General features: G+C 38.2%; 1 protein-coding gene across 1 annotated transcript in view; it reads left to right on the top strand.

The window, feature by feature from the left end:
- The window catches only part of UNC13C (unc-13 homolog C (C. elegans)), a 769914-nt gene that overhangs the window by 547452 nt on the left and 195475 nt on the right, over window positions 1-26987 (top strand). Inside the window, exons 19-21 of the mRNA XM_006831631.1 lie at window positions 8490-8616; window positions 24211-24307; window positions 24966-25109. Coding sequence (XP_006831694.1) covers window positions 8490-8616; window positions 24211-24307; window positions 24966-25109 — 368 coding nt within the window. The remainder of the gene's footprint in view (window positions 1-8489; window positions 8617-24210; window positions 24308-24965; window positions 25110-26987) is intronic.

Raw genomic sequence — 26987 nt, 5'->3', positions numbered from 1 at the left:
TATATATGTATTTAAACTTCAACCTTTATATCTCATGACTACTATAACTTAGTTTGGCAGCCAGGATTTTAGATGATATCTCATCTTCATAGATATGCTGGTATTATAAGACTTTTATTTATAAGGCTTCTCTAAAATGGATAATGATAACTCCAGTTTACCTTTATAAACTGATTTTTTTTTTTTTACTCTAAAAAAGGTATGGTTTAACATTCTCAGTGTATAAAAGGAATCCATGATCCCAATCTATAGATTGTTAATGTGATTTTATAGTGCCCTTGAGTAGATGTTGATAGTATACCAGTAGGTAGATACATATTTATTGTAGAGCCAAAGTTTCTGGGTAGTACAATGAACACATATTATATAGTAAAACATCATATACATTGGGCCCCTAATACTCTTTTATTTAATTCTTTATTCCTCTCAGACCTTCCATAGAATAATGCTGTAGAGGTAGAGCAGGCTGTGAAATATTCTGAGGAACACAAGGTAGTCCTAACTGAGTTGTGTGCTACCAACTGTAGGATAAAAGAGTGTTTATGAACTAAAATGATGTCACAAATTAAGGACTGGATAATTACACTGTAATAATGGCAGCACATTTTTTATTAGTAGGAGAACAGATACAGTGAATAGCAACCTTAATATGTAAATCACCATGCAAGTAGACATTTCTCATTATGAATAAAACCTCACGCATAAATATATTTTATAGTTTCAGAAGAAAATATATTCTTTCTAAGTAAATGCTAGTAAACACTCTTTAAGGGTAATAGTCATATTCTTCTAAATTGTCAGGCCATTTTCTTGTATAAATTTAATGAAGCATTTTTATTCTGTTGGTAAAATGTTCATAATTCTCATGAAATTCAAAAATAAATGTTTTACAAAATTATACTGTAGTTTGGAAAACTAATTAAATGTTTATTAGGTAAATGTAATGAGCTAGTTGAAATTTTGTCACCAACGTTAAAAATGTAGGCAGATTGAGGGCTAAATTGATTCTTGGTGAATCTTTTACATGTAAGAGATAAGTGATTTGGGTAAGTTTTTGTTTTTTGGTAATTTCTGAATTTTTTGTTGTAATCTATTTCATTGATATTTGGTAGGTAGTTATTATGCAGTTGTCGTTTTTTGAAATATCTCCATATATCTATTTGAAATATGTAATTACATATTATGGGAGCACTATACAGAGGTATACACAGGGTCACTGTACCAAAAGGAAATGATTGATATTCAACCATTTCAAGAGATAGCATATGATCAAAAGCCAATGATACTGAAGGAAGAAGTTCAAGGTGCATTGAAGAAATTGGCAAACAACAACGTACCAGGAATTGATGGAATACAAATTGAAATCTTTCAAGAAAGTGAGGTGGCATTGGAGGCATGCACTCATCTATGCCAGGAAATTTGGAAGACAACTATATGGCCAATTAATTGGAAAAGATCCATATTTGTGCCCATTCCAAAGACAGATGACCCAACAGAATGTGGAAATCATCAGACAATCTCTTTGATATCCCATGAGAGTAAAGTTTTACTAAAGGTAATACAGAAACAGCTACAAACATACACAGAGAACTTCAGAGATTCAAGTCAGATTCAGAAGAAGATGTGGACCAAGAGATATTATTGCTGATGTCCAATGAATCTTGACTGAAAGCAGATAATACCAGAAAGGTGTTTACCTGTGTTTTATTGAGTACTCAAAGACTTTCAATTGTGTGGATCATGAGAAGTTATGGACAACATTGTGAAGTTTGAGTATTCTGAAACACTTAATTGTGCTCATGAGGAATCTATACCTGGACCAAGAGGCAGTTGTTCAAACAGAACATGGGAACACTGAATGGTTTCAAATTTAAAAAGGTGTGTGCGACAAGTTGTAATCTTTCACCATAGGTGTATGCTGAGCAAATAATCCGAGAAGCTGGGTTCTATGAAGAAAAATGTGGCATCAGGAGTGGAGGAAGACTCATTAAAAACCTGCGATATGCAGATGATACAACATTGCTTGTTGAAAGTGAAGAGGACTTAAAATAATTACTGATAAAGATCAAAGACCACAGTTTTTGGTATGGATTGCGACTCAGTGTAAAGAAAACAAAACTCCTCACCATGGACCAATAAATAACATTCTTATCAACGAAGAAAAAGATTGACGTTGTCAAGGACTTCATTCTTGGATCAGCCATCAACTCTCATCAAAGCAGCAGTCAAGAAATCAAATGATATATTGTATTAGGCAAATCTGCTGCACAAGACCTTTTTAAAGTGTTGACAAGCAAAGATGTCAGCTTGAGGACTAAGGTGCACCAGCCACAATCATACCCTTTGCAGCTCCATCCATTGGGCAAGAGCCATTACCCACTCATAACTACCTGATCAATGATAGACAGCAGCAACACCAGTCAAAACTACCCTTAACTGATGAGTATGAATGGCAAATGGAGAATGGTATACATGCTTTGATTCTCCATACCCACAGAAGATAGTTGATAAGAGCCTAAAAACACATCAACATACAATCATCAATTAAATACAAATATAACAACACCCAAATGCCCCAGAGATGACAGAGGAGTGTAGCTCACACAAAGAAATATGAGAGAATGATTTAAATAAAGGACCAAAATGCAGCATCAGAAAATGTTTCTGAGGAAGATAAATTAATGGAACAAACTGAAACAGAATTCAAAAGAATGACATTTAAGCATCTTCAAAGGATTGACAGAGAAAAATCAAGGACAGCAAGAAAAACACAGGAAAAAAACTTAGAAGAATTCAGGAAAATTCTAAGAATAAACAGACTAAATACAAATTTTGAAACAATACAAAATGGTGCAATTAGAAATCCAGAAGATTAAGAGTTCAGAAACAGAGGATACATTGAAAAGGCAAAGGAGCAGATTGGAAGCAATGGAAGCTCAAATTAGTGAGCTTGAATACAAATTTTTCAATACAAATATGCTAAAAGAACAATCAGAAAAAAAAGAATGAAAAAATCTGAAGAAAGCTTAAGAGTTATGCGTGATACCATGAAAAGGTATAACTTAAGAACTCCAAACAGGATAAATCCCAAAAGTAGCTAATCAAGAGATACGTAATCTAACTTTCCAAAACCAAAGACAAAGAAAGAATCCTGAGAGTAGCTCAGGAAAAACAAAAAGTTACCTACAATGGAAAACCAGTAAGACTAAGCTCTGATTTCTCAGCAGAAACCATGCAACCATGAAGGGAATGAGGTGAAATACACAAAACTCGAAAAGAACAATTTGGCAACCAAGGTTCATATACACGGCAAAGTTATCCCTCCAATATGATGACAAAATTAGGACATTTTGAGAGACGAATAAATTATGGAATTTGTAATAACCAGACCAAGTTGTAAAAAAATACTAAAGTGTTCTTTAGACTGAGAAACATCAGACAACCACCTGAGACCAATATGCTTGACAACACCACCCAGAACGCATTCCAGATACAGAAGTATTTAAAGTAAAACAAATATACAGGAGTGAAAATCGGGAACCAGAGATAACAATTTATAATGAAGTCAACTACAAAGGAAAAAGAAGGAATAGTTGTAAATACAGAACTTCCAAATGGAAAGGAAGTCAAGTAGATTTCAAGATAAAACAATTGTTTTTAAACAGAGGGGAAAAATAATAAATAACAGGGTAACCACAAAGAAAATGACTATACCTTCATATCAAAATTAAAAAGGGAAAATAAAAAAGATTTGGGAAATAGTAACCCTACTTGAGGTAAAAATGTAATGGAAATCCATGAAGAAAATTAGTTTAGTGCAGAAAATTATGTGGAACAAAGAAATCAGCAGCACTGAAAAAAAAAAAAAACCCACAAAAGCAACATGATTCATGCCTATTGATAATTATAATGAATGTAAACAGATAAAATACACAAGTCAAAAGACGGTAGCAGAATGGATAAGAAAACAAGATTCTTCAATATATTGTTTAAAAGAGGCACATCAAAAATTTGAAGGCAGCCTAAATGTCCATCAACAGAAGAATAACTAATCAAACTTCCTACATATACTGAGTGGAATACTATGCAATGCTGAAGAATAAAGACAAATCTGTGAAACACTTCACAATATAGATGAACCTGGAGGACATTATGCTCAGTGGAATTAGCCAATCACAAAAGGACAAATATTGTATGAGACTAATACTATAAAAAGTTAAGAAAAGGTTTTCTTGATAAAAGATACAATCTGTGATGATTACAGTGGAGGGAAGAGGGAAAATTATTCACGGGCTAGAGGCTAGACATATGTTAGCATGGTTGACCAGGCAGATACTATGAAACAAGAGAAGTTTGCAGAGGAAATAAGAGGGTAGTGGGTAATGTGGGGAGAAATGCAGGCATTAAAGAGAAGTTAGAGGTAAATACTGTTAATTGATGGTACATGGAAGGGATTGCAATCATGGTAAAGAAGCAAAGCTAATGATTTGTTGAATGTAAAACTTATCTGTTCTGTAAACTTTCATTCAATTCACCCTAAAAAGTTAAAACAAAGAAAGAAAAGGAATCACCTAGATATCTGTTTAAAATGTAGATTCTTGTTTATTCTGGTTCAAAGTCCTGGCCTGGAAGGAAAAGGACATGATTTAATAGCCAACTAGTTACACCTGTCACAAACACTGACCTACCCAAAAAAAAGGAAAAATATCTGAATCAAGCTTAAGAGTTGTTATGTGTGGGACACCATGAAAAGGAATAACTTAAGGTGGTAGAAATTCCAGAACAGGAAGACACAATAGAAAACAAAGAGAACATTGTTGAATTTATGATGATTATATAAACTGAAATTTATGATGATTACCAAAAATCATCACAAAAAAAGTCTAAATTATGTTTGGTATTTTCTATTTAAGGAAAAATACCTCAAGATTATAGCCATTCTTTCCATTTTCACTTAACGAAAAGATCAAACCTACATCACTTAAACTAAACACAATAAACTAAAAACCTATTGCTATGTCAGCTGAAGTCCATTTTGCATATAAAGTTGTCAATTACTCTTTTGTTGAACTGGTAGAATGTGAAAATAGATGGTCCTGGCCTCCTGTTTCCATCCACAAAGAACAGTAAATATCAGTTGATAATGCATGAGAGACAGGAGCTTAAAGGGATAAAAACGAATTTCTGTTGGTTTCCAAGCAACTATATAAGCAGGAAACTATGAGTAATTAGTATAAGTTGCTTTCCGGCAAAGGAGCTGCTGACACCTCTCTGATGGTGTGAGTTATTACATCAGGCACATTCTTAGGAATTACAGAAGATGGTCTTTGTTGTTGTTGTTGTTATTTGCCATGGAGTCGGTTCCGACTCAGAGACACTGTACAGCATTCCAAGGCTGTAAATCTTTACAGGAGTAGAAAACCTCATCTTTCTTCTACGGAACAGCTGGTAGTTTCAAACTGCTGTCCTTGAGGTTTGCAGCCCGATTCGTAACCACTACACTACCAGAGCTCCTTAGATGGTCTTTAGAGGAGAGCAAAAGTAAGTTTCATCTTTTTGAAAGAGAATTGTTATCTTTTTCCATACCCATATCAGTGGTAGGAATGGTAGGGACTAGTAGGAATGTAGGTGCGTAGGGAACTTGCAGAGTCCAGGAAAATGGGTTAGGTGATGTCTATGAATTCTGAGCAGATCACCCCAATAAGAGAAAGGAAAGACTTAAGAGATTTCTAACAGTTAGAGTATAAATAGCTAATCAAATGGACTGAGGGTCCTGGCTGAGAAACTGAGACCCTGTCTACAGGTAGTTTTCACCTACAAGATGTAAATATAGTTATCTTGTGAGGGACAGAGGGTCCTGGCTGAGAAACTGAGACCCTGTCTACAGGTAGTTTTTACCTACAAGATGTAAACATAGTTATCTTGTGAGGGACAGAGATCGGTGGACTGAGGGTCCTGGCTGAGAAACTGAGACCCTGTCTACAGGTAGTTTTCACCTACAAGACGTAAATATAGTTATCTTGTGAGGGACAGAGATCGGTGGACCTATTCCTTTTATAGTACAGCATAAATTAATGGTTTTACGATGACTTCTCATGCAAGCTCACTACCAAAGCATTTAAAAATATGAATTGTTGCTAATAAGAATAATGTTGCTATAGAGTTGGTTCCAACTCATAGTGACTTTTTATAAGGTTTCCAAGAAGTGGCTGATGGATTTAAACCACCAGCCTTGTGCTTAGCAGTCCAGTGCTTATTGTACAATGCCAAATCAGAACTCCAGAAATATAAACAGGGAGAAGAAGTAAGAGCTCACAGCCTTAATTGGGAATATACTAATTTCACAGTAAATTCAAATGTATATTAAATAATTTCCTTTGTGACTCTTATTTTATACTGTGTTTCCTATAGTGCAAATTTCTCTCTATGTAGTAGTAAGCAAATATCTTTTCTATTTAATTTTTGACCTAAAGTACAGATAGGCTAAATTTATGTCCTCCAAGAAAGCACATCATTCTGTACTTATCAAGTCATGGCACTTGCCATTTTGTATTGAAATTGACTATTGTGGGTCACCCTTCTTCTCTTAGCTCTTCACGCACTTCAGATCAAGGTTGTGGTTCCTTCATGCCACACATTGCCTGGTATAAGATACACACTCAATAAACACTTTTACTTGATGTGGAAATAGATTAACTTTTCCTTCATTGTTTTGTTAATGGGCAAATACTCTTAAGTAGGTTACATAAGTCAGGCTCACTTCTAACATTTGCTAAGGTAAGAAAGAGAACAAATGTGTTCGTGTTTCCTGTCTCTTCCTCTCTCTCTATTGCACAAAGTGAACCAATCACTGTTAGTATAATTTAAAAATGTTTGATTTGTCGTGGATGGCATGATAGTATTCTACTCTTGTGAGTTTTGTTTTGCTTTGTTTTTAATCGGTAGAACTTTAACTTTCTCTATCTTGGTGTGGTGCTGTGGATTAATAACACTGGACTGCAAAGTCTGTTTGAACTGCAACGTTGGCATGGCAGTTCAAGCTCACCAGCTGCTCCTCAGAAACCCTACACAGTGTCATTATGAGTAGGAACTGACTTGATGGCACTTAATAACAACCACAGTCCTAATGTGGCACTGTAGGATAAGGACTGCAGACCACAAGGTCGACAGTTCAAGCCCACCAGCCACTCCTCTGATACCACGTACAGGGTTGCTTTGAGTTGGAATTGACTCAATGACACTTAACAACAGTATAGTTTTGTAATACTGGAACACCTTCACTTTATTATATAAGTCTAATTGTTTCAGTTATTTTCAGAATTTATCCTGGAATGTGAAATACAGGATTTTATACCTTAAACCAAAACTTTTATCTTAAAGGAGACTATGTTGTTGTTGTTACGGGCCGTGGAGTCGGTTCCAACTCATAGCAAACCTGTACAGGGTTTCCAAGGCTGTAAATCTTTACTGGAGCAGAAAACCTCATATTTCTCCCACAGAACAACTGGTAGCTTTGAACTGCTGACCTTGTGGTTCGCAGCCTGATTCATAACCACGACGCTACCAGAGCTCCTTAAAGGAGACCATAGACCTCTGTTAAAACTTCTCCAATGAAATCTTCAACATGAATTAGTCAGACATCTTTTGGGCTTGTTAGTGTTTATACTTGTATAAAATTATAAAAATTGACTTTTTAGAGTCTGTGCTTGTACAAAATTTCCCAAGACTTTAACTCTGGAAGATGAAAAGAAAGAACGAAAAAAAAAGAAAAAAACAGATAAACATGTTTAGCCCCATTATTTTTCTCAGTTCCCCAAAACGGTATATACAAATCATAGTACATTTTTTAACTACACATTTTTCACAAAAGAAAAAAAAAAAATGGTGTATTAGGAAATCCTGCCAAAGAAATGTCAGAAAAAGCTACCGAATGCAACATATTTTTAGCCAAACTTAAAAGGTAAAAAGAAATCAATTGGTTTAAAACTTAGATCTGTTCCCCCCTCTTTTCAACTCTCTTAATAACTGTTCAGGTATTAAATATCCAGCCTAGAGCTATGGCCTAGTCATTTACATTTCCAGTAATAATCTGTGATTATGGTCTCTTGTGTGATTCATATTTTATTCATGCTCAGAGTTAGAATTCTTTCTGCCATTTAAATCATGCCCAAAGCAGTCAAAATCTGAAGTCTTATCGATAAATAGAAAATTATTAGCATGCTATTATTCATTGACTACATCATAATTATCACCTTTTTCAGTAAGTTATATTAGACTATTCCAGTTATTTCACATTAATACTTGACCCACGATTATTTTTTACATTTTGTAATACTTCAGGTATTACAATTCTCTAACAATTCACTTTGCCTTTACCTCAAATAAACTGTTTTCTTCCTCTTAGAAATACTCATAATAAAAGTAGATTGGGAACAGTGGCATTGTTGGCAAACCAAATTTTATTAAATGTTTGATTTTATCTGTTATAGAACATGAAAAGCAGCGGTTATGCAAGAGCACAGATTATATGAATTTGCATTTCAAAGTGAAATGGTTTTATAATGAATATGTACGAGAACTTCCTGCCTTCAAGGATGCCGTTCCTGAATACTCCCTGTAAGTAGTGATTTTCTCCCCCAGGTTTGTTCTTAAATCATGGTCCTGAAAATTAGTCCTGAGTTATGCTGCCCTGAAATCTCTTCACATAGTCTGTTTTTGAGTGGAGATGTTTAGGTTATAAAGTTAACATGAAATAACTGGATGACTTCAAGAACCATATTTAATTGTTGTTTTGCATTTTTCAAGTATGTCTTAATTAGATTTAACATAGAAAGAAAGAAATATATACTAGGAAAAGGCTAACATTATGAATTATTTCCTGTAAAACTTCTAGAACTCAAAATTTATTGAGAAAATGAATATATGTGTGTATACACAAAATTTCCTTGAATTTAGACTGAAAAATTACTTAGAAATTCATCTTTAAAATAAAAATGATTAAATGGATACCCTTTCAATAATCGCCTTGATGAAGCATACAATTTGTAATCACACTCACAGTTTACACTTGATATTTATCCAAATTTTAGTTCATTTTATAGTTAGGAGGGCTTCTATATACTAGGTCCTGTGCTAAGTCCTGCAGGACAATAATGAGTAAATTATGAACCTGTAGGATACGCACTGGAGCCCTGGTGTGGCACTGTGGGTTAATGTGCTGGACTGCAAAGTTGGTTTGAACTGCAAAGTTGGAAGTTTAAGCTCACCAGCTACTCCTTGGAAACCCTATACAGAGTCACTATGGGTCGGAACTGACTTGACAGCACTTAACACAGCAACCAAGGATAAGCACTGGAATACTAACCACAAAGAGTCCTGGTGTGGCGCGTGGGTTAACGCGACAGACTGCAAAACCATTTGAACTGTAAGATGGTGGTTCAACTCATCAGTTGCTCCTTGGAAACCCTATACAGGGTCACTATGGGTCAGAATTGACTCAACGACACTTAACAACCAAAAACTAACCACAAGCTTGGCAGTTCAAACCTACCAACTGCTCCTCAGAAACCTTATACAGGATCACTACACATCAGAACCAATAGCACTTAACAACAGCCCTAAAAGGAGCTTACACTCTAGTAGGTATTTCAGTACAAAAATCATGACAAAGGAATCATAATGAAAAAAGTGCTAACTCAAGGAGTATAAGCAAATTCCAGTAAGATCTCACATAAGAAAGCATTCTTTTCTAGGGGACTCCACACAGTATTTTGGAGTTCCAGTGTGCTGCTGTAGGATAAGCATTGGACCTCAAGGTTGGCGGCTGAAACCCTAGACAGGGTCACTATGAGTCAGAACCAACTCTATGGCATTTAACAATAACAATAACCACACTGTATTTATAGGTAAGATAGTATTTGATGTAACTATGGACAGTTATGGCGCTGTGGGCTCATGTATCAGACTGCAAAGTCATTAGAACTGCAAGGCCGGTGGTTCAAGCTCACCAGCTGCTCCTTGGAAGCAGTTGCTGTGAGTCAGAATCAACCTGACAGCGCTTAACAACAATGGACGGTTTGGTGTATGACAAGAAATAAACAAACAGAATTATAGACGCAGGAATATATGGGCTGACATCAGTGGGGCACAGGTTCATTCTATTGGGATATAAGAGGCAGGATTCAAAGAATTCTTGGAAAATGTAATTAAAAGATAAACTATATGGCTGACTGATTAGAAAAGATCCATGTTTATGCCTATTCCAAAGAGAGGTGACCCAAAAATATGGAGAAATCATGGGACAATATCTTTGATAGCCCATATGAGTAAAGTTTTACTAAAGGTAATAGAGAAATAGCTACAAGCATGCATTGACAGAGAATTTCCAGAGGTTCAAGCTGGATTCAGAAGAGGGCATGGAACAAGGATACCATTGCTGATGTCCGATGGATCTTGGCTGAAAGCAGAGAATATCAGAAAGATGTTTATGTGTGCTTTATTGACTATGCAAAGGCCTTCAGTTGTGTGGATCATAACAAGTTATGGACAACATTGCAAAGTATGAGTATTCCAGAACACTTAATTGTGCTCATGAAGAATCTGTACCTGGACCAATAGTCAGTTGTTCGAACAAAACATGGGAACACTGAATGGTTTAAAATTAAGAAAGGTGTGCGACGGATTGTATTCTTTCACCATACTTATTCAACCTGTATGCTGAGCAAATAATCTGAGAAGCTGGGTTCTATAAATAAAAACGTGGTATCAGGATTGGAGGAAGACTCATTAACAACCTGTGATATGCAGATGATACAACCCTGCTTGCTGAAATTGAAGAAGACTTAAAATCTCTACTGATGAAGATCAAAGAGCAGAGCCTTCAGTATGGATTACATTTCAATGTATAGAAAACAAAAATCCTCACCACTGGACCAATACACAATATTTTTATCAATGGAGAAAAGATTGAAGTTGTCAAGGACTTCATTCTTCTTGGATCAACTATCAACTTTCATGGAAGCAGCAGTCAAGAAATCAAACGACGTATCACATTAGACAAATCTGCTGCAAAAGACCTTTTTAAAGTGTTGAAGAGCAAAGATGTCAGCTTGAGGACTAAGGTGTGTCTGACCCAAGCCATGGTGTTATCAATAACCTCATATGCATGTGAAAGCTGGACAGTGAATAAGGAAGACCATAAAAGAATTGATGCTTTTGAGTTATGGTGTTGGAGGAGAATATTGAAAGTGCCATAGGCTGCCAAAAGAGCCAACAGATCTGTGTTGGAGGAAGCACAGCCAGAGTGCTCCTTGGAGGTCAGAGTGGCTAAACTTTGTCTCTCATACTTCGGACATACTGTCAGGAGGGACCAGTTGCTGGAGAAGGATATCATGTTTGGTAGGGTGGCAGGTCAGAGAAAAAGAGGAAGACCCCCACCCCACCCCAGTGAGATGGATTGACAAAGTAGCAGCATCAATGGGCTCAAGTGTGGCAACAATAGTGAGGTTGGCCCAGGATCGGGCACTGGTTCATTCTGCTGTGCATAAGGTCGATATGGGTCAGTACTGACTCAATAGCATCTAACAACAACAATTTTCCCTGAGTTTTTTAAAGACCCCTTGTATAATGTATTTACACAATGAGTAGAAAGTAATATATGTCTCTTAGGCTGGGTTCTTTAGGGGAGCAGGTCAGCTAAGTATATATATAATATATATTTTTTCATTGGTGTACTTAAGTGTTGGCAAGTTGGTTCCAACCCATAGCAACCATGTACATGGTTTCTGAGGAGCAATTGATGAGCTTGAACTGTCAACTTTGTGGTCCAAACTGACTTTGCAGTCTAGCACATTAATTCTCAATGTTACACCAGGACTCCAATATATAGTCCTGGTGTGGCACTGTAGCATCAAACCTACCAGCTGCTCCTTGGCAACCCTATACAGGGTCGCTATGAGTCAGAACCAACTTAAAGGCATTTAGCAACAACAACAGCATATATACATGCAGAAGTTTACTACAAAGAATTGGTTCACACAATTGTGGATATCAGCAAGTTCCAAACGCATGGGTCAGGCATCAGACTGGAGGCTTTTCCTGACTCACCTAATTTCAGGGGTGATATAGCCCTAATTGACAGCTAAGGGTGAAGGCTGCTGGCTCACAGGGTTGTGGAATTTGATAAATCCCAAACTGCTGATCAGATAGTAGGTTACTAACTCAAATGTCAAAAATCAGATGTCGAAGATGAAGAGTTGGATGTAGAATCAAGAGCAAATTAGTTTAGTCAGAACATCCAGATATATTGATGCAGGCTATACTCTCAAGGAAATGCCTCTTAAATTGGGTCACAAAATGCAGTATCATTTTACACAATACTGAGAATCATGGCCGAGCCAAGTTGACACATAACATTGACCATCATAATAGAGAAAGCAGTTTTATACTAGATTATTATGGGTAATAATCTAGTGGAGCAGATACCACATTCACTGGGTATAGTTAGTGATGGGTATAGTATACAGATAGTGGGGGGCAGGGAAGAACTTTAGAAGGCAATGAGCTGTGTAATGGTAAGATTGAAACTGCCCTTTTGATGTAACTTTCCTCACCGGAGTGTATGAAATATAATGGGACAGGTTTAGAGCCTGTGTTAGTAGTTAATGTCAACTGATTTGGGTGGTAATGTAAAGGGTGGAGATGTGTGGGAGAGATATTCTGATGATAGCATTTACAAGATTTTTCAACTGAGTAGATAACAGGGATAAAAAGGAGACAGTTGCATATGAAGTATGTGTACCTAAGTGGTTGGTGGTATCATTAATTAAGAGTGATGGATTGAAAAGGAGGAGCTTTGCACAAAGAGACCTACTTCTGGCTCTGTCAAAGTTACATCAGACTAATCTACCTACTGACAACTCTAAAGCTGTCACAAAACTAAAAATGATACAGCAGTCGGAATACTTCAATGAGCAACAAAACAACCAGGAATGGAGAGGCAAATGTCCCTGAAGAAAGAGAACTACAGTAAGGTGAACACTACATTTTTCGTTGTTTCCCCCCAGTATATTTGCTAACTTGCAACAGTGGGCCTGGATGCCAAACTAGAGTGAGCAGTAGTCCAGAGCTGGCAGAAATCTCTCTGATCTGGAGAAATGCATATTAGTGTTCAGGCCTAACAGGGCTGCTTGGATATTTGTGAATCCAAGAACCTAAAGAAAGAACTGCTAAGAGATGAGCCCAGTATTCTGCATGCGATTCATGCAGTTTTCCTGAGATCTTTTCTATTACTAATTTGGCCAACTCCATAGATAGAAAATAGATCACCAGGACTGTCTTCTAAGACACCTTGGGGTGAGCTGTAAACTCCAAGCAAATATACCTTTTTAACCCTTTGCCACTACCCAAAGACTCCAAACACCTTCAGTAGGAACTCCAGATACCTCAGGTGGTACAGCATGCACACAGGACCCTGATGCCAGGAGGCCCAGAGACTTGTCCTGCCTCAAAGGCCACAACCTCACACTTTGTGCATACTGGCCCATGGTCCACCAGCAACGAGATAAGCAGATAGAGATCAGACCTGTGGGAGAGGAACCAGTGGCGCATTCAAACCACCAGCATGATTTACAGTAGCATCCAAGAGAATAAAAGACCTAAGAATAAATCTAGTTTAGGACTTGAAAATGAAAAGTATGAAACGCTGCTAAAAGAGATTAAAGAAGACTTAAATAAATGGAAAGGTTTTTCAAGTTCATGGTTTGGAAGGCAATATTGTAAAAATGTCAAAGATTCAATAAAATCTTAATAAAATTCAAAAGCCTTCTTTACAGAAATGGAATAGTCAATCCTCAACTTTATATGGAAAGATGTTAAGTGCCAGCAAGTCAGTTCTGACTCACAGTAACCCTGTAAACAGATTCCGAGGAGCAGCTGGTGGCTTGAATCACCGACTTTGTAGTTCAAACTGACTTTGCAGTTCAGTGCAGTAACCTACAGTGCCACAGCGCCCCCCAAAAAGCTAAAACAATGTTGAAAGTGAAGACCAAAGTAAGCACACTCACACTTCCTAATTTTAAAACATACTCTGACGGATACATCATCTGTCAGTTTGTTGGACTGTGGTGGCTTGTGATTTGCTGTAATTCTGGAAGCTATGCCACAGCTGTCTTAACTACCAGCAGGAGCATCCATGGTGGACAGGTTTCAGCTGAGCTCCCAGACGAAGACAGACATGAAAGGGAGAGAGACTACTTCCAAACATTTACTCAGTAAAAACCTTACAAATAGCAGTGGAACACTGTCAGCACCAGGATATTGAATATTGAAACTTGATACAAAGAACACAATATTTGTGTGTATAGTGCCAGGAGATGAGTCCCTCATGTTGGAAGGCACTCAAAATGGGACTTTGGAAGTGCTGTCTCCTCAAAGTAGAGATGACTGTGATAAGAATGGAATCAAGTCTTCAGGCCATTCATTGCTAATGGGGCACAATTCAAAGTGAAGAGAAGCAACTATAAACATCCATTAATAATCAGAACATGGAATGCACAAAGTATGAAACTAGGAAAATTGGAATTGTCAAAAATGTAATAGAACACATAAACATCCCTATCCAAGGCATTAGTAGGCTGAAATGGACTGGTGTTGGTCTTCTTGAAACTGGCAATCACAAGTTTACTATGCCAGGAATGGCAAATTGAAGAGGAATGGTGTCATGTTCATCATCAAAAAGAAAATATCAAGATCTATCTTGAAGTACAATGCTGTCTATGCTAGGATATCTGTATGCCTACAAGGAAGACTAGTTAATACCAATATTATTCAAAATTACACAACAACCATTAAAGCTAGTGATGATGAGATTGAAAAATTCTACCAGCTTCTTCAGTCTGAAATTGATCAAACATGCAACCAAAATGTATTGATATTTACTGACAATTGTAATGCAAAGATTGGAAATAAAGAGGAAGAATCGGTAGCTGGTGTATATGGCCTTGGTGATAGAAATGATGCAGGAGATCACAAGATAGAATTGTGCAAGACCAATGACTTCATTGCAGGTATCTTTTAAACAACATAAAAGACTGTACACATGGACCTCACCAGATGGAATACGGAGACATCAAACTAACTACATCTGGGGAAAGAAGCAATGGAAAAGCTCCATAGCATCAGCCAAAACAAGGCCAGGGGCAGACCGTGGAACAGACAATTAATTGCTCATATGCAAGTTCAGACTGAAGCTGAAGAAAATTAAAAACAAGTCCAGAAGAGCCAAAACATGACCTTGAACATATCCCACCTGAATGTGGAGATCATCTCAAGAACATATTTGATGCATTTGATACTAAAGATTGAAAATCAGAAGAGTTATAGGATCACGTCAAGAACATCAAACAGGAAGAAAGCAAGAAGTCATTATGAAGACAAAGAAGAAAAAGACCAAAATGGATGTCAAAAAAGACTTTGAAATTTGTTCTCTAGCATAGAAATGCTAAAGCAAATAGAAGAAATGAGAAGGTAAAACTGCTGAACAGAAAATTTCAAAGGTAGCTTGAGAAAACAAAGTAAAATATTATAATGAAATGTACAAAGACCTGAACTTAGAAAACTAAAAGGGAAGAACACACTCGGCATTTCTCAAGCTGAGAAAATTGAAGAAAAAATTTCAAGCCTTGACTAGCAATACTACAAGATTCAATGGGCAAGATACTGAATGATGCAGAAAACATCAAAAGAAGATAGAAGGAATACAGAGTCACTGTACTAAAAAGAAATGGTTGATGTTCAACCATTTCAAGAGGTAGCATATGATCTACAGCCAGTGATACTGAAGGAAGAAGTCCAAGTACATTGAAGGCATTGGCAAAGAAAAAGGTCTGAGAGTTAGTGGAATACATATTGAAATCTTTCAAAAAACTGATGCAGCACTGGAGGCACTCCCTCACATATGCCAAGAAACTTGGAAGGCAACTACCTGGCCAGTTAACTGGAAGTAATACAAATTATTGCCCATTCCAAGAGAGGTAGCCTAAAGGAATGTGGAAATCATTGGACAGTACCCTTAATATTGTATGCAAGTAGAATTTTGCTAAAGATAATTCAAAAATGGCTGCAACCATATATTGACAGAACTGTCAGAGACTTAAGCTAGATTCAGAAGACGTAGAATGAAAGATATTGGCTGAAAGCAGATAATACCAGAAAGATGTTTACCTGTGCTTTATTGACTACACAAAGACTTTCAATTGTGTGGACTCTGACAAGCTATGAACAACATTGCAGAGAATGAGTATTCCGGAATACTTAATTGTGCTCATGAGGAACCTGTACATAGACCAAGAGGCAGTTGTTTGTACAGAGCAAGGGAACACAGGATGGTTTAAAATTAGGGAAGGTATGCACCAGGGTCGTATTCTTTCACCATACTTATTCGATCTGTATGCTGAGCAAATAAGCCAAGAAGTTGGAGTATATGAAGAAAAACGTAGCATCAGGATTGGAGAGAGACACATTAACAACCTACAACATGCAGATGATACAACATTCTTTGCTGAAAGTGAAGAGGATTTAAAATGCTCATTGATGCAGATCAAAGACCACAGCCTTCAGTATGGGTTGCACCTCAATGTTAAGAAAACAAAAACCCTCACCTCTGTACCTGTAAATAACATCAATGTAAATGGAGAAATGATTGAAGTTGTCCAAGACTTCGTTTTGCTTGGATCAACTACCAACACTCATGGATGCAGTAGTCAAGACTTCAAATGACGTAGTCATTTACGCAAACCTGCTGCACAAGACCTCTTTAAAGTATTGAAGAACAAAGATGTCAGCTTGAGGACTAAGGTACACCTGACCCAAACTATGGTATTTTCAGTAACTTTATATGTATGTGAAAGTTGTACAGTAAAGGAAGAGCATAGAATAGTTGATTTCATTTGAGTTATGGTGTTGGAGGACAATATTAAAAGTACCATGGACTGCCAAAATAACAAACAGATCTGTATTGGAAGAAGTACAGCCAGAGTTCTCTTCTGAAACCAGGATTGCCAGACTGCATCTCTTATACTTTGGAAATATTGTCTGGAGGGGCCAGTCCCTAGAGAAGGATATCATGTTTAGTAAAATGGAGGGTCAGAGAAAAAGAAGGAAATCCCAATGAGATGGATTGGCACAGTGGCAGCAGCAATGGGCTCAAATGTAGCAACGATTGCGAGGTGGGCACAGGACAGGGCAGTATTTCATTGTGTTGTGCAAAGAGTCACTGTGAGTCAGTATGGACTCAATGGCACCTAACAACAACAATAACAATTTGACCAAATCCTCACAACGGAACCAGCAAGACTGAATATCATAATAAATTGAGAAAAGCTTGAAGTTGTCAAAGATTTCATTTTACTTGGATGTAAAATCAACAAAGAAGTAACAGTAAAAACTATGTACTATTGTTAAGTGTCATTGAGTCAGTTCCAATCCATAGCTACCCTGTATAAGGTTTCCCGAGGAGCAGCAGGTGAGCTTAACCACTGACCTTGCAGTTCAAACTACTTTGCAGTCCAGCACATTAACCAATAGCACCACACCAGGACTCCAAATGATGTACAGCATTAGGCCAATCTGCTGTACAAGACCTTTCAAAGTGTTTAAGAGGAAAGATACAGTTTGAGGACCAAGATGAGTCTGACCCAAGGTGTGATATTTCCAGTAGTCTCATATGCATGTTAAAGTTGGATAATGAATAAGGAAGACCTTAGAAGAATTTTGATGCATTTGAGTTACAGTGTTAGAGAAGAATGCTGGAAATACCATGGACTACTAAAAGAACAAACAAATCTGTGTTAAGAGTATAGCCAGAGGAGGCTAGACTTGATGGTGGATAGGATAGAAGTGTCGTGAAGATCTCTGTCAGTAATAACACCAAATACCAGATGAAACAGGTTCAGGGGAGAGCTCCAAAACACTGAACCACATATATTTGTTGTTAAGTGTCATCTAGTTGATTCTGACCCAAAGCGACTCTGTATAGGGTTTCCAAGGAGCAGCTGGTGAGGTTGAACCACTGACCTCGCAGTTGAAACGACAAATTTGCAGTCTGACGCATTAGCCCACAGCACCACACCAGGACCCCATGAACCACATATACAGGAATATTTTAGAAGTTTGAAGGCTTATAGGCACTGGAACTTGTAGCAGAAGCAAGAAATCTTGTGCTTTCAAACACATGGGGCTCAGCAGCCTGGAGCCAACAACTTGGATGGCACCAAACAGGGAAGTGAGCAGACCTGCTATGGACTGATGCCTGTGGGAACCTCAGATAAAAGATGTGGACATTGTTTTGTTTTGTTCTATTTTCTTTGGTATCTGTTCATTGGCCTCTCGCTGTCTGCGCACCTCCATTCTGGTGACTAGAGGGGGTGCCTGAGTGAGTGAACACCCCCCATACCCCTATGACTGGAGGTTTCTACCACACATGCCCACAGAGTTCCTGAAATTTCAAGAGGCAGAGTACACATAAAACCAAACAGCAGTGCAAAATGGCCACAGATGACGCTGAACAATTTATCACTAGGAAACAGGGCAGAACGGGGTTGTGGAGTGGGAGAGACAGACTAAATAAAAGAAATAATAAAGATTAGAACACAATTAACGAGGTATAGAACAGAAAAACAATAGAATCAACAGGTCAAGAAGCTGATTCTTTGAAAGGATTAACAAAATTGACAAACCACTGGAAAACCTAACAAAAGAAAAGAAGAAGACACAAATAACACCCATTCGAAACCACATGGGTGATGTCACAACAGAACCAAAGGAAATCAAATGGATAATTGCAGAATACTATGAAAAGTTGTACTCCAACAAATTTGAAAACTTAGAAAAACAAGACCTACCTAAACTCACACACAGTGAAGTAGAAAACCTGAACAGACCCATAACAAAAGAAGAAATTGATCAGGTCATCAAAAAACTTCCAAACAGAAGTCATGGGTCAGATGGCTTCACTGGTGAGTTCTACCAAACATTTAGGGAAGAGCTGTCACCAATTCTACTCAAATAATTCCAGAATATGGAGGAGGACGGAAAATGTCCTAATATATTTTATGAAGCAAGCATAACCCTCATACCAAAACCAGGGAAGGAAGTCACTAAGAAAGAAAATTATAGACCAATATCCCTCATGAATATAGATGGAAAAATTCTCAATAAAACCCTAGCCAACAGAACCCAGCAGCACATCAGAAAGATAATACATCATGATCAAAAGGGATTCATATCATGGATGAAAGGATGGTTCAACATTAGAAAAACAACGTAATCCACCATATAAATAAGAAAAAAGGAAAGAACCACATGATCCTATCAATTGATGCAGAAAAGCATTTGAAAAAATCCAACCTCCATTCCTGATTAAAAAAAAAAGCACTCAACAAAGTAGGAATTGAAGGGAAATTCCTCAACATAATTAAGAGTATATATACAAAACCAACAGCCTACATCACTCTCAATGGAGAGAAATTGAAAGCCTTCTCTCTGCAAACAGGAACCAGACAAGGATGCCCTTTGTCACCACTCCTATTCAAAATTGTGCTGGAAGTCTTAGCATGAGCTATATGGAAATATAGGGAAATTAAAGGAATCCAAATTGGCAAAGAGGAAGTAAAAGTCTATTTGCAGATGATATGATCCTATACATAGAAAACCACAAAGACACGGTACAAAAAAGCTACTAGACCTCATTGGAAGATTCAGCAAAGTGACAGGGTATAAGATCAACATACAAAAATCAATTGGAATTCTCTATACCAATAATGACAGCACTGAAAATGACATTAGGAAAGCAATACCATTTACAGTAGTCCTCCAAAGAATGAACTATCTAGGAATAAATGTAACCAGATAAACAAAGGACCTATACAAAGAAACTACAAAATACTACTACAGGAAACCAAAAGAGATTTATAAAAGTGGAAGAATATACCATGCTCCTGGATAGGAAGGCTTAACATTGTGAAAATGTCAATACAGCCCAAAGCAATTTACACATATAATGCAATCCCAATCCAGATTCCAAAGACACTCTCCAAAGAGATGGGAAAAACAATTACAAATTTTATACGGAAAGGAAAGAGACCCAGGATAAGCAAAGCACTGCTTAAGAAGAATAAGTTTGGAAACCTCTCACTCTTGATTTTAAAATTTATTACACAGCTACAGTGGTCAAAATAGCCTGGTACTGGTACAATGAAAAATACATTGACCAATGGAACAGACAAAAATCCAGAAATTAGCCCATCTACATACAGCCAACTGATTTTTGACAAAGTGCCTAAATATATCACATGTGGAGGGGATAGTCTCTTCAACAGATGGTGCTGGCAGAACTGGAAAGCGAAATGCAAAGGATTGAAACAAGATCTTTATCTCACGCCTTATACAAAAAACAACTTGGCATGCATTAAAGACCAAAATAAATGTGTATCTGAGAATTATAAAGGCCATCAATGAAAAAATAGGGACATATGTGAGGGCTCTAATTTAGGGCATATACAGACTACCAACATTTTGAAAACTATACAAACAAAAGTAGACAAAATAGATGACTGTGACATACTAAAAATTAAACATGTATGTGCATAAAAAGACTTCACCAAAAGAGTAAAAAAGGAATCCACAGAATGGGAAAAAATCTTATGCAATGACACATCAGACAAGAGGCTCATTTCTAAAATATATAGGAAACTACAACACCTCTACAAGAAAAAGACAAGTAACCTAATTTAGAAATGGGCACAGGACATGAACAGACACTTCACCAAGGAAGAGATCCGGGCAACCAACAAACATATGAAGAAATGTTCATGATTCCTAGCAATTGTTAAGTGCCGTTGAGTCGGTTCCGACCCAAAGCGACCCTGTACAGGGTTTCCGAGAGTGTAAATCCTTATGGGAGTAGAAAGCCTCATCTTTCTCCCACGGAACGGCTGGTAGTTTCGAACCGCTGACCTTAAGGTTCGCAGCCTGATTCGTAACCGATACAAATCAAAACAACAATGAGATAACATCTCTCACCAGCAATAACAACAAAGATCAAAAAATTGAGGACAATGCTGGTGAGGAAGTAGAGAGAATGGGATGCTCCTACATTGCTGGTGGGGTTGCAAAATGGTCCAACCACTCTGGAAAGCAATATGGCACTTCCTCAGAAGGTTGGAAATAGAAATACCTTATAATCCAGCAATTCCTCTACTTGGCATTTACCCACAAGAAAATATGAGCCATAACTTAAGTAGCTATATGCACACCAAGTTCATAGCAGCACTATTTACAATCGTAAAAAGATGGAGACAGACAGCCTAAGTGTTCATCAATATAAGAATGGATAAACAAATTGTGGTATATTCACACAATGGAATATTATGCTACCTTGAAGAAAAACAAGGAAGCTGCAAGCCATCACATACCATGGATGAGCCTTGAGGACATTATGCTGAGTGAAATTAGTCAGTCACAAAAGGAGAAAGGCTGCATAGGACAATTATTGTAAAAGACTGAAAAAAGAACCCATACTAAGAGGGAGGAAAAAAATTACCAGGATGGGTGTGGTGGGGTGAGGGGAAGAGAGGGGAAGGTGGAGCACAGGGTAGGGAATAGGCACAGGATAACTTGGGTGCTGGGGTGGGGGGAAATGCATAAGAAGGGAGAGGGGAATGGAAGAACAAGTTGGATGGGAGAACAGTTAGGTAGGTTTGCATGGGCTAAGTGGGACAGTGGTAAATAATTATGTATGCACAACCTTAAAATAACAGGGCTCTGGGATATAAGGGTTGAGGTATGGTTTGAATGGGTAAGAGAGGTGAAATCATGTTAAGATGCTTGGCTGTCTTTTGAATCTTGGTTTCCCTTGCCTACCATTGTTAAATAGACACCTGAGGGGGAGAAAAAGGACTAGCCAGAAACAACACCATAGAAAGCTTTAAGTCCGTCTTCTGCGTAGAACTGATTGGAATACCTAAAATGGGGCTACAACTTGCCAAGTGTAGGAGGCTTCCTGTGGAGCCTTTGCATTGCATAAGACCATTGGTGGAATCCTGAACCCCATCTAGAATCATCTGAGGTGGGAAATTTCCACTTGAAATGACAAGCAGTCCAGCCTGGTGCAGCTAGAACAGAAGATACTTCTTTAAAGAAAGACTGGCAGAAAAAATTAAAAACAATGACAATCTGACTGACTACTACAAGAACACGCAAGTTGTTTGCCCAGTAACCATCAAGGCAACTGGTTTGTTCCTCCCAGGGCAAACCCCCTTCCAAGACTAAGACTCAAGGGAAATACATGAGCAGGCATGTGGTCTGACTGGTGACCACATTGGTCACCATTAAGAGGAAGTGGGGAGAAAACAGCTGTGAAGTTGTGAGCTAAGTCCAACCATATTCAATAGACTACTGTGAATCTGGTTGTAGACCACATTGGCCAGCAGTATGGCAAGACCTAGTGACTCCTGGGTCCAGAGACTGTGACATGGCCACAGAGGACTAAAGTGGAGACTGAAGCATCCAGCTGTTAAGAAGTAAGGGGAGATGCACAAGAACACCCATACTTGCAGATAATACCCACTTGACCTTGCTTCAATGGCTGGATGATCAGCACTCGACTAGAAGAAGAAAGAAGAGGAAAAAAGTGTAATCTTATATAACTTGTCCTATACCTATGGATGTAGTAGCTCCAAAGAGGGAATAAATCTTTACAACAAGGATCATTCTCACTCCCTCAGTACACAGGGTAGACAGGGATGGGCAACTTAGACATTGGCTATCCAAAATGGGGGGCTACAAAGGCAAGAAGTGAGTGGCTTACAAGCTTTCAAGAGGGAGCCTAGATCCAGATGGTACGCAGGAAGATAGATTCTCCATTGTGTGGTTTCCAATCTGTCTGGACTGGGCAGATGAAAGGAGATGGGGGTAAGATTTTTAGTACAACAGTGAATAATTGCTATCAGGACTGATTGTGTGAGGGTTGGAAATGTAGAAATTTTGTAATAAAAAAAGGGGAGATGTTAACTTTGTAGGCCAGGAGTGGAGGTCCCTGGGACCATCAAGGGAGAAGAGCAGAGTGCGGGACCCTACCCAATGAAGCAGTGAAGCCAGAGATGGAGGCATAAATGATGACGTGGAGAGATGGAGCTGCTAGGGACTCTAGAACCCAGAGAGGGAGAAGGGCTGTGTGCTGATGACTGAGGGCCAGGCTTGTGGGGTGTACTCTTTGGTTGTTTGATGTGGCATGGAGGGGATTGTAATCAATGGAATGAAGTGTGATATGATGACTGTAAAGCTAATGTTTTCCCATGTGAACTATCTCATAATTCACAATAAAAACTTTGAAAAAAAGAGTATAGCCAGAATACTCCTTAGAAATCAGGATGTCCAGACTTCATCTCTTATACTTTCATGATGTTATCAGGAGGGACCAGTTCCTGAAGTGCATCGTGCTTGGTAAAGTGGAGGGTCATCGAAAAAGAGGAAACCCCAAACTAGATGGATTGACACAGTGGAATCAACAATGAGCTTAAGCAAAACAAGTGTGGGGATGGTATAGGACCAGACAGTGTTTCATTTTGTTGTGCACAGAGTCGCTATGAGTCAGAACCCACTGGATGGCACCTAATAACAATATCGTCATCTATAGAAGGGTGTGGTGGTGTTTGTGTGCTATAAGCTGGTTCTGACTCACAGTGAACCTGTGTAAGGTTTTCGAGGCTATAAATCTTATGGGAGCAAGAAGCCTTATTTTTCTGCCTCGCAGTATCTGGTGGATTAGACCTGCTGAAGTTGTGGTTAACAGCCCAACACATAATCCACTATGCTGCCATCGAGTCAGTTCTATATAGGGTTTCCAAGGAACAAATTGGGCTTGAATCACCAACCTTGCGGTTAGCAGTTTTCTTTTCATTGTTGTTATGTGCCATGGAGTCGGTTCTGACTCATAGTTACCCTGTTCAGGGTTTCCGAGGCTCTAAATCTTTATGGGAACAGGAAGCCTCATCTTTCTCCCGCAGAACAGCTGGTAGTTTTGAACTGCTGACCTTGCGATTCGCAGCCCAATTCATAACCACTATGCTTCCAGAGCTCTTTGGTTAGCAGTCTAGGGCTTATTAAATGCAAATGATGCCTTTTGTGGTATAAAACATTCTTAATCATTTTCAGGTGGTTTGAACCTTTTGTCATGCAGTGGCTAGATGAAAATGAAGATGTCTCAATGGAGTTTCTTCATGGAGCATTGGGAAGAGACAAAAAAGATGGAGTGAGTGTCAATTACTTTAAGGTTGCTTATTTTGGGATTCATTTATGCTGTTCAGTTTATGCTAATGGTAATTGCTGGGCTCATTGTTTTTAATTAGTATTTTTTTAAAGTCTCCAATGACTAAAATAAATTTTAAATATAATTTTAAAGGGCTAGTTGGAACCCTAGGGAAGTGTTTAAATTTAAAAAGATATTCAGTCACTTCTTTGCCTCAAGATTCTTCTATTTGAATCAGTCTGAGTCTATGAGTTTCCTAAACTTGTTTAGGACTTTGTTGGTGTCTTGGAACCTTTCCAGAGTTTCTAGATTAAGAATAGCTAACCCTCCCAGTCCCTTTGGAACAACTCTCAAAACCTTGAACTACAGCTTCCTTGTTAAACTATCCTAATGCCTGTGGGGAATAAAAAACAGGAAAGAACCAATCTCTCAATTCATCAATGGAGAAACCACTTAGCAGAAACCTACCCCCATGATGTTAATTCCACTACACTAACTGGAAAAATAAATGAGCAATCTTGAACTATGTAAGCTATTTATTACCAGGGAATGAAGGTATATATATATAATAATGCGATTTCATTGTTTATGTGCGATAATGAAGACTTTCCACGCCCCTCTAATGTGTTTATTGGGATGATTTCATCTTCTGTCCCTTCAGTTCCAGCAGACGTCTGATCATGCCCTCTTCTCTTGCTCTGTTGTTGACGTGTTTGCTCAGCTTAATCAGAGTTTTGAGATTATCAAGAAACTGGAATGCCCAAATCCTGAAGCACTGTCTCATTTAATGAGGAGATTTGCAAAGGTAGGTCAAGGAGACTCAATCTCTACTTTTCTGGGACTGTGGCATGTTAAGATTCCCTGCATGCACAGTCTAGAAAATGCTGTTGTTTGACTTTTCTGACACCCTGACCCAAATTTAATTTCACATTCTATTGCTAATAGCCTCGGTTGTTTAAAGAGTTTTCATCGGGACTTCCTGTTGCTTTAATATGGATCTGTCCTCTTAGAAACCCATTTGTTATTCACATTAATGACTTAACCATATGTAATTGAAGAATTTACCATGGGTTGCCAAATTGTTTCTGTTTCTAATACGGTGCTTTCAGTTGAAGGGAAGCCTTGACACTTCATATTCAAATGGGTAAGTATTTTTAACAGACACTGTACTATGACAAGAAGTACATTAGACTTTACCATGAAAACTGGGTCCTGATTTCAAATTGGTCACTAATTGACGTACAAAGCTGAGCAGTTTACTAGATTTGTATGGATTTAGTTTTTTTCTTTGACAAATTGATCTTGACCAGCCAGATTGCTCTTAATGGCCTCTTCCTCCCCTTAGATTCAAAGATTTCCTGTTTGCTTTACTAATCTATTCAAGTTAACTATGAGAAATAAAAGATGTAGTTTTAGCTTTTAAGAATCGTATTTTTTTTAATATCCCATGTAATAATCATGACTGTATAACAAGAACAAATTTGAAATGCTTTCAGGAGGGATTTAGCTTTAAGCATAATGGGATCACTAGTAACTGAGAGGAAGAACCACTGGCAAGAGCTGACACAAACAGAGGCTTCCTGGGAAAAGCGAGGCTTAAAGAGCTTAAAAACATGCAATTAGACAAGTATGGTAAGCCATAGTGGCAGGAACAAAGGGTGAGTGAAGGCTGGGCATGACTAGTTTAAGGGGAGTGAGAAGCAGCATTCTTAGTTGAAAGAAAGGGCCTATGTGAAGCAGTAGGGATGTTAGGGAGACTGAAGACAGACTGAAGGCGTCAGTGGCTGGTTTCCAGGTTGAGAAATTTAGACTTAATCTTTTGGGCAAAGTAGAAACACTGAATGTTTGGAGATGTTTAAGCAGATTAGATTTTTAAGGAGACATGATCACTCCTCAGAAACCATAATCGGGGTCACTATGGGTCAGAACCGACTTGGTCCTTAAAGACAACAACAAAGTGATATGATAAAACCACAACCCCAGTGCCATTGAGTCAGTTCTGACTCCTTGTGACTCTATAGGACAGAGTGAACGACTCCATAGGCTTTCCAAGGCTACAAATGTTTACAGAACTAGACTGCCTTGGCCTTCTCCCATGGAGTGGCTGGTGGGCTTGAACCACTGACTTTTTGGTTAGCAGTGGACTGCTTTAAGCATTGTGCCATCAGGGCTCCTAGTGACATGATACATATAGGATTTTATATAGTTCTAGGTGGTCCTGTGGGTTAAGCCCTGGGTTGACAATTTGAATCCACTCAGAGGTACCGTGGAAGAAAGGCCTGGAGATCTATTTCCAAAAGATCAGCCACTGAAACCACATGAAGCACAGTTCTACTCTGATACACACACAGTTTCCCAGGAGTTGCAGTCAGTTTGATGGACTTTATTTCGGACAGAAATAGGATAAGCCTGACTGTGAACTGAGTGATGCCTGGGGTCTCAGCTGTCCATTCAACAGTACTTATAGATTGCTTAACTTGCATGATTTACTAGCCAGTTGGAGGGATATACTCGTAAATGAGTGTAATCTGTGGCCTCAGAAAATTTGCGGAGGTCAAAGTTCGGGAGGGTCACAACTGTAAACACCTACGGCAAAAAGTAATGTTATAATCTGGGAAGCAGAGAGACTGAAACAGACCTAGACATTATATGTATGTATATGTGTGTGTGTGTGTGTGTGTGT

The sequence above is a fragment of the Chrysochloris asiatica genome, unplaced genomic scaffold, assembly GCF_000296735.1.
Source record: "Chrysochloris asiatica unplaced genomic scaffold, ChrAsi1.0 scaffold00004, whole genome shotgun sequence".
NCBI classification, from domain to species: Eukaryota; Metazoa; Chordata; class Mammalia; order Afrosoricida; family Chrysochloridae; genus Chrysochloris; species Chrysochloris asiatica.
This window is presented reverse-complemented; position numbering and strand designations above follow the sequence as displayed.